This window comes from Lactuca saligna, chromosome 2, assembly GCF_052625555.1.
Source record: "Lactuca saligna cultivar CGN05327 chromosome 2, ASM5262555v1, whole genome shotgun sequence".
In the NCBI taxonomy this organism is placed as follows: domain Eukaryota; kingdom Viridiplantae; phylum Streptophyta; class Magnoliopsida; order Asterales; family Asteraceae; genus Lactuca; species Lactuca saligna.
Window position 1 is genome coordinate 130,550,533 of NC_136418.1, and position 9,343 is coordinate 130,559,875.

At 33.5% G+C, this 9,343-nt stretch overlaps 1 protein-coding gene across 1 annotated transcript; it reads right to left on the reverse strand.

Moving 5' to 3' along the window:
* Positions 1-244: 244 nt before the first annotated feature.
* ZDS (zeta-carotene desaturase) lies at positions 245-4,531 on the reverse strand. Its single transcript, XM_078980212.1, has 14 exons — positions 4,163-4,531; positions 3,254-3,378; positions 3,028-3,162; positions 2,847-2,919; positions 2,683-2,756; positions 2,504-2,608; positions 2,169-2,413; positions 1,861-1,948; positions 1,453-1,495; positions 1,216-1,372; positions 1,003-1,131; positions 860-932; positions 625-789; positions 245-517 (listed from the first exon to the last, which is right to left on the reverse strand). The coding sequence occupies exons 1-14, from the start codon at positions 4,356-4,358 to the stop codon at positions 362-364; spliced, it is 1,764 nt and encodes a 587-aa protein (XP_078836338.1). The 5' UTR covers positions 4,359-4,531; the 3' UTR covers positions 245-361.
* Positions 4,532-9,343: the final 4,812 nt, after the last annotated feature.

Sequence of the window (9,343 nt, forward strand, 5' to 3'; positions counted from 1 at the left end):
TGTCGCTATTTAAGTATACACAATGTCACCCTTTTGAAAATTTAGTCGACATTGAAATATGACAGATGTTGATTGAGATGAACGAAAATATAAATGGAGTGGTGATTGAGGATGTTCAATTGTTCATATCACACGTGATTATATTAAATACACAAGTTATTGATCAAATATCATAACGTTCTATATTATACGAGAATCTAATCAAAATCATTTATCTACCTAAACTAAAAGTATAAGAAACTAATAAAACCTTAATAAATCCTTAGTTTTTGAAATTAAAAATTAAAAATTATCACTGTATTTTCTTACATCCTTTCAATCACTTATACAAGAACCATATATATATTATGATATATTATAATCAAACAAGAGTAAGCTCATCAGCTGCAATGGTGTCCATGGCTTCAATGGCAGCAAGTTGTTTCCTTAAGGCTGCAAGTTCTTCCCCAGCATCACACACAAATGCAGAAGCTTGCCTCCCTGATAAAGTCGCCCCTTCCATACTGTCTATATAATCCTGAATCAAGTCAACAATACCGGTCAACCCTCCTCCAAACTTTGACTTTCACAACTAAACTGTTGACTATTCATATAAAAAAATGATTAAAAGAAAATGGTGAACACCTGTTTTGTATATGAGCCAGCTAGGAAGAAATTCTTGACAGGTGTCTTCTGATCAGGCCTAAATGGATCTTTACCGGGTCCCTCTCGATACAAAGATTGACCAATCTTGACCACAGATGACCATGTAACTTCCAGACCTTGGGAAGATGGGAATAGAGCCAAAACCTAATACATGATTTAAGAAAATTATAAAATTAATAGTTAATAAAAATGTTTTATAAAACGTGGTGTTTACCTGTTTTTCAACACGGCTTATAATCTCTTCATTTGGTAAAGGCATGTATGGGTCCCCTGGAGTCAGCACACATCTGCATAGCAAAAGAGTGAGAAGGAATGGAATTGAAGGAAGGAATGGGAATGACTGATTCCAATCCTTACTGGAGCAATGAGCCTTGTCCTTCAATGTAGTAATCTTCAGGAGAAGCGAGTGCCAGGTCAGCAAAACAGGAAAAATCTGCATCTGGGGTGTAAAGTAGATTGTCCAACCCTGTTGCTTTCCTCGATTGCCTACATATCAAAAGTAATAACTTAGTTTTTATATGTATAAAACGATAAAAAAAAATAAATAAATAAAAAGAAATTCCAGGTCACCTAGAACGTTCTAGATCCTGCATTTCTGTTACCCAACCGTTATATCTAAGTTGTACTGTTACAACTGGAACACCAACTAATTTGTAGATATTATCAAAGAATTCCCATTCCCTCCAATTTGAAGGCAATAATCTTTTAATTCCAGGGACATCACATGCTGCATTTTTCATGGAAATTTTTTAATTATTATATGTATTATATTTGTTGGATATAAACATAATATAAATAGATACAAACCTGCTATATATACATCTGCCTTTACTGTTTTCTTTTGAGTAGCCTGGAAAACACAAAGACAATTCACAATACAATAAATAATAGGGATTTTTTTAATTTAATGGTTAGAAAATGTAAACTGAAGTAAATTTAAAAATGGTTCTTATGGAAGTAACACTAAAAAGAGGACTTATAAAGTGGAAGTAAAGTCAACATCACTTTGTTTTATTTCATTAAAATACTTTCTTGATTAGTCTCATTCTCATTAATGAATTTAATAATAATGGTGCTACTGCTATCATCCACTAAATCTTGATCCACTAGTATCATGCCAGATTGCACATATTAATTGTAAATAACTAAATATAAATAATAATAAAAAAAACACAAAACCCCTAAATCTAAAAATACTAAAGAAAAAGAATGTACCTTAGACATGGCAAGCCCTGTAACATATGTGTCACCATTAGCTGACTTGTCATACAAAATCTCTCTGCATCCCCATCTCAAATGAAACCTGAAATGGAGTGCAAGGGTAATATGGTCTATTCAGACAAAAAAAAAAGGAAACAACTTTTATGTATCCAGCTCTTTATCCATATGGGGAACAAGGAAACAAAGCCCTAAGACCAGATGATAAAGTGATTTACATTTATAGTGGGAAATAACTTTTTGTATTATTCTTTTGATGGATGATTTGTGTTGAAATTAAATTAAGTAACTTTATTTAATCATACCTTCCTCCTTTTTCTATAATATAATCTCTGATGGGCCCACTAAGATACACATCAGGGGATCCCTTAAGCATACGCAACAAGGAAGCCTCTGTCTTGGTTGCAAACAATGAGAAAATTGTGAGCATACAACGTGCACTGATATTATCACAATCAATAAATCCAAGAGCATAAGCAACCGGGTCCCACATTCTCTGAATACTCTTACGTGTCCCCCCTTTAGACATAAACCATTCAGAGAAGCTAACCTATAAATAAATAAATAAATAAAGGTCAAGAAAGTCAAAAAAAAGGAAATGAAAGCATTTGACTTTTTACAAAAAGTTCTTAGTTCTTACATTATCAAGGTTTCTTATTTGTGTCATTGCTCCATCAGGGTCAACAAGAGCCCTCACAACTGGACTTAGAGCAAGAGCCAAAGCATTTCTTGCTTTATCATATGTCTGCATAATAATATAAAAGATGAGAGAATGTTTAATGAAGGAGCATTATAATTAAAAGGGTATTTAGGTCTTACATTAAGCTGATTTGTGGTTAAAAATGCGTTAATTCCATGTAATGGTGCTCCAACAGGGAAGCGGAAATCAAGTTCTGTAGTCAGTATATAAAAGTATTTGATTATATTATGTAACAAAAATATGTTAATTTTCAAGATTTTGTGAAATAAGATTCAAAAATTACCACCGAGTTCTCCTCCTCTGTTTACAAAAGTGTGAGTGTGATCTTTGACAAGGAGATTCTTTTCAGCACCAACCTAAGTTACATACAAAGCCAAGAAAACTTATCAGATAATCATTACATTCATTTTTTGATTTCAGAATCTGAAAATGATCAATCACTAGAGTAAAACAAAGTGTTTAACCTTTTTCAGAAGACGAAAAAGATTATTGTAGCATCCAAAGAACACATGTAGTCCCATTTCAATGTGGTTTCCACGTTTATCAACAAATGAACCCACTTTTCCACCAATGAAAGTCCTTGACTCGTATATATCCACCTGTAAGATTTAAGAGAAGTTCAAGTATGGTGAGAATAAGAAGGAAAGTGAGCAATGTGTAGAGGGGTAAGTATGTAATTTTTGTAAAAACCTCATGCCCTTGATCCAAAAGTTCCACTGCAGTTGACATGCCAGCAAGGCCAGCACCTATGATAGCCACTTTCAATTTGGGCCCCCGATAATGTTCAGGTTCCGGTGGAAATAATCCTTTTGGAGCTGATAATATAGAAATACAACAAAGAAAGATGAAATCAATGCCATTTCATGTTTCTAAAGAAAGAAGATGAAGAAATAAAGTAACCATTACAGATGCTTATGCATGTACATTAGGCACTCTCATAGTTTTATCCCAGTAGTTCTAAAAAGTCAAAATTAATGTGTAAAATAAAGTAGACATGAAAGTTCATGCATATATAGTCACTGTTGTAATATCATTGCCCATTGATTCTATGCATTTGTCGAAATTTAGGAATAGGTGTAAGAATTTTGAGCCGAAATTTGTTAGAAGAAAAGTCAACAGAACTTGGACTTGCCGCCCATAAACTCCAAAAATTTCTTCCCAATTTGAAGTCTGTACAAGATAACAGGATTGAGGAGTGTAATAAAAAATGAGCATATGAAACTTTCCTAAACAACATACCAATGATCATCAGGTGATCAGATTGTTGAAAATCTGTCCAATATCAGTGAATAAAAAAAACAATCATACTCCCTCAGTTCTAAAAGGAAATACAACAGATACGTCAGATATGGGGGTCGGAAAACTCAGCTCTAACAATATTAAACTTTCTAACAAATACTGTATGAAAATCTGTAACAAACTGTATGTCGTAATTGAATTTCGTAAGTAATTACGGAAGAAATCAACAGAATTAGCTACTATTAGAGACTAAATTAGAGCCTAAATTCCAAAAGCACAAATCCAGACTAGTATTACTGCTACTAATCAAAACAAAGAACACTTAAAACAGACATACATCACAAATTTATCCAAAATTACCATTAGTTCTCATGTCTGATACATCTCTGTCCAAATCCGACCGAACAACCGACTTGTGAGTCTTCAATCGGGTCAATTGACGGCTCCGGCGACATCGTAAGAATGTATCAGTATTGGGAAAAGAATTACGGGTTCCGGCAGTAGAAGTGGCCGGAAACCACAGAGAAGAGGTAGAAGAGGTAGATGAAGTAGCCATGTAACTAACTTAACAAGTTAACATGCACAAAACCACCCCTCTTTTGTATTCTCTATCCGAAAAAGATAGAGAATTGAGTGGGGTTTGAAGCTTTAAATTAGAGAAAAAGAATCTGGAATTGAGGAGATGCTGGTGGTGTTGGGTTTGTCACGGCGTTGGAACTAACGCACCATGACAAGAGATACCGTCTATCTGTTGGACAAAATCTTTAAATATTAAAAATATGAAATTTCAAAATTGGTCCATGTGGTTTTAGAAAAATGGCAAGGTAAGGATAACTTTTAAAAACGCTTCAAAATAGACCTATGGTAGCAAAAAGTTGCAACTTTAAGTCCTTTTTAAACATTCTGTTAGTAAATTTTGGTTAAATATATATGAAATGAAAAGTTTAGCCCTTATATAAAAGTCAACACATACTCAACTTTAAGTCCTTTTTAAACATTCTGTTAGTAAATTTTGGTTAAATATACATGAAATGAAAAGTTTAGCCCTTATAGAAAAGTTTAGTCCTTTTTAAACATTCTCTTCTCTCCTTATGAATGGTGGTTGAAGGTGGTGGTGTTGGCGATAATGGCTGAAGGAAGTGGTGGTAGTGGTGGATAAAGGTGATGATGACAGTGGTGGTATGAAGTGGTTGTGGTTGTTCAGGATGAAGGTGGCAATGGTGATTGTGGTTGTTAAAGTTGGTGTTGATGCATGTTGAAGGCGATGATGGTGGTGATATTGATAGTTAAAAGGCAGTGATTGTGACTAAATTCGTTGATTGACGATTGCTAAAGGTGGTGTTGGTGTATGTTGAAGGTGATAATCGTGGTGATGGCAAAGGCTGAAGGAGGTGACGGTGGTAGTGGCTGAAGGCAGTAATGGTCGTGGTGATAGTGGTTGGCGGTGGTTGTGTTACTTAAAGGAGGTAATGGTGGTGGTGGTGGTAGTGTGTGGCTAATGATGGCAGTGCTAGTTTTGGTTGTTGAAAGTGTTGCTATTGCATATTGAAAACAATGTTGGTGATAAGAGTAGCTGAAAGCGGATGATTGTGGTGTTAGTTAAAAAATGAAACTTGCAATTTTTTAAAACCCACAACGACCATTCTCAAATTTTAACTAGGAAATAGTGGTTATTAAAAAAAAGAAAAGAAAAAAAAAAGTAAGTCTTGACGATTGCATTTATGAAGCGTTTATTAAAGTTAGCTTCACTTTACTATTTTTTAGAAACCATAGGGACTATTTTTGAAATTTTATCAATTAAAATTTAGATGGTTATTATAATCTTGTTATTGTAAATATTATTTAACGTGTTAGTTATTATATAAAATTCAGGAAAGCAAAAGAAATATCCATACCTAACTAACCATTATTTGTTTTTTAGATGATTCTACACTTTTGAGGAAACATGGGTGTGGTATATGTAAAGATTTGTAGCCCAAATTAATTTATATATTAATTTGAATGTTTGTTTATATTTGTATGAATTAGACTTTGTATTTATTTGATCAGGTTTTATGGTTTGTGACTACGTGTTTTGTCACCCTCAGGGCCTCAATCTCCACTATTAAGTTCCAATCAATAATGATGATTGACGAAATTAATAAAATGGGCATATATTTTAATTGAAGGTGGGGAAAATCTTTTATATAAATTATTTTATAACAAAGAAATTGAAAAAGGAAAATTGGTATCTACGAAGTTAAGAGTGAGTACGAGTTTGGTGCGATGTGGCATTGTGGTCGGCTTCATAACCACTATTATTTAATGGGTAACAAAAGAACACATTTTCATTTTGGCATTTTTCCCCATTTGTTTTTAGAGAGGCAGTGGGAAAAAAACCTCATTTATTATATGTCTATTTTCATAACTTAGATTGAAGTTTTGGTTTGTTTAAAATTATAAATTTAGTCTTTTAGCTAGTTTTGTAATATTTTTCATCATTAAGATCTAGTTTAAAGTTTTCAGTATTCCTCCTATTGAATCTTTTAAATAAGTTCTTTTATTATCATTATCATATATTTATTTGCTCTCATTTGTCATCTAGTGTCTTGTGCATCGGAATCTTTGATCGATGGCTTGTTCTTTTTGTTATTTGTTTGGCATCCGCCTTGTTCATGTAACATCCATTATCTAGGAGCTAGAGGTTTTAATTATGAAGTGTGATTTTTATCAAATAAATTAAACTAAATAATAATTGATTACAATTATGAATTTAGTTCATTTGAAGTAAGTACACTGAAATTTTAACTAACAGATATGCTAGAATTAAAGTAAAAACCTTAGAGATTTGGAGTTGACTTACCATGGAAACTTAAGGTAATACTTATGACTTAATCTATTTTATTAGATTTGGACTTAAATTGTAAGGATATGTGGTCAAAATATAAGTTACAAGACGAGGGATGTTAACTAGAAAATCATCTTGGGTTAAATAAAAAATTAGAAAGTTGAGTGGCAAATTTTACCAATTGTTGAAAGATTGAAAGTGAACCCCAATCGTACTATTTTATCCTTCTGTAACAATTTCCCTGGGATATAATCTTTCGATTTTAAACGAGTTTAGTGCATCAACAAGTTCATATTTCATACTATTGTGGTGCAATAGGGGAATATTAGTATATGACATAACCAAACGCTAAACATTTGACCATATTGCATATTGATTGGATGACTAGAAGAGGTAAGAGACTGTGTAAACAAGAATATTATTATCAAATCAAATTGATTGGAAACAAAAGTAACATGGAAGACCGATCTTTCGAATTTTTTTTGTGAACCGGCAAATGTAATCTACTCTTAAGCTAACACTTAATTTCACTTATATCTAGGATGGGACTTGAACCCTCGACCTCAAAGAGAGAGGGTACCACCTGATACCGCTAGGCTAGAAGCCTTTTGGGAAGCATAGCCTCTCGGAAAAAAAAAATGCAAATGCATTCTTGACAACATTAACCGAGATTCTCACATTTTCTACATTAAGTTATTTTTAGCACACCTCATGTCATTATAAGCAAACTTTATATTTCACAAGTCTTTAAACATTACGTGGTCTAATAAATTTGACTTGCATGAATATGGCGTGTCGTCTCATACTTACTTTATTACGCTATTTTACTTTTGTCCTAAAACCTTCAAGGTTTAAGTACATATATCCATGTAAATTGGACCCGGTGAATGAGAATACTTCTAGTATACATCATATTATTACATCACATGACCTCATCAATATATAGGATGTTTCACATACATCTCAAGTCGTGAATCTATGTATTTAAGAAATTTTCATTATAACATCGTACTTTTCCAAAATGCATATTTAAGCAATATATCATCATTGAAGTCAATATTATCACTTGGACATATACTTCACATACCAATTTATATTACTTCAGTGTTGCTTCTTACCATAAACCCATCATATAGAGGATTTCATCTTCAGTTCCTGATGTTGTTATTTTAGCTATTTAGCTATTTTGTGGAAGTTTGAGTTCCATTTACATATTTCTCCTAATTTATTATCCATTCATGTCCATATTACCCAATTATGGTAATGTACCTCATTTTTTTCATACATCCTCATAAAACTTACATATAGGCTTCGCCTTTAGTAAATTTAACACCATAAAAATTTACATATAAACTACCAGGTAGCATGAGTATCAGGCAATCCCATCATGCAATTCATCAGGATCCTTAACCTATTTACTAGCATGTAGTTCTATCAATTCACATATCAACAGATATTCATATAACAAGTGTAGGTATCTTCGGGGGATCACTTTCCTTTGAGCTATAGCTAACTCTACACATCACATCCTCTTTTTCCTTTTTAAATTTTATCTAAAAAAAATAATTGTAAAATTTTTGTAGATCCTTAGTTTGGGTTTGGAATCACACAAGTATTCATCTAAATCCCTCAAACCAGAGCTCTGATACTAACTTGTAACTCCCAAAAACCATGGTGAAAATTTTCAATTTTTAAAACGAAATAAAAGTCGTTTTCATAGAAACCAGCACCATCAAAATAATTGTTTTACAACATGGAATTAAAATCAGAGTATCATATCATAACATCTCTTAAAATCATGAAAATTGTTGGACAGTGTGTACAGTTACGCCTTCGCTCTCCCTTGATCCTCAGAAGTATCTAAAGCATTTAAAGCCACGATTGTAAGTCAAAGCTTAGTAAGTTCCTTAAAATACCCCACACAACAATCATAACACTTGTGCCCTCGTATGTGCCTTATGACCCTTGAGTATTCAATAATTTCATTTTGGTCCCTGAAGTAGTACGCGGGGTGTACCACTTGGTATACTTAGCGTCTGGTTGAGAAGCCAGTATGTGGGGCGTACCACTTGGTACACGTAGCGTATTGGGTTGGTGGTGAGTCGGGACTTAGGTCAATACATTGAGCATACGCATGCATACGTTAGGCGTACATAGACTTTAATGAAACCCTAATTGGGAAGTTGCACCATATTTAAGCATCCTTATCTTTTGGGGCTGGCCTCTTTACCAACACCTAAAGCCTCTAAAACCCTAAAACGAGTTGTAGCCTCCATTGTCAAGCATTTGAGCATTTGAAGAGAGTTTCGTGTTCATTTTGTTCATTGTAAAGGAGTTAAAAGATCTTGAAGTTGCTAAGCTTGGAGAATGAAGTCTTGGATCCAGAACCACTACCCAATTTTCAAGAAGTTTGAGGTATCAAGTTCTTATCTTGGTTGCTAGATGCTTAGATCTCTTTTTGGGTTAAATAATTATGTTTTTAGCCATGGTTTGGATATATGTTGGGATTAGGACGTCCCAAAGTCTTATTCTATCATATCGAAGGTCTTCATGGGCTCCTTAGGCATAAAGGTGTAAGCTTTATGGAGTTTAGGGGCCTCATGCACTCATTAACTCCTTCATTAAGTCCTTTTTAAGCTTTAGAGCTTCTTATGGTCATACATGGACGTAAAGTTAGTACCTTTACGTGATAATTCAACTTAATGAGGTTATAT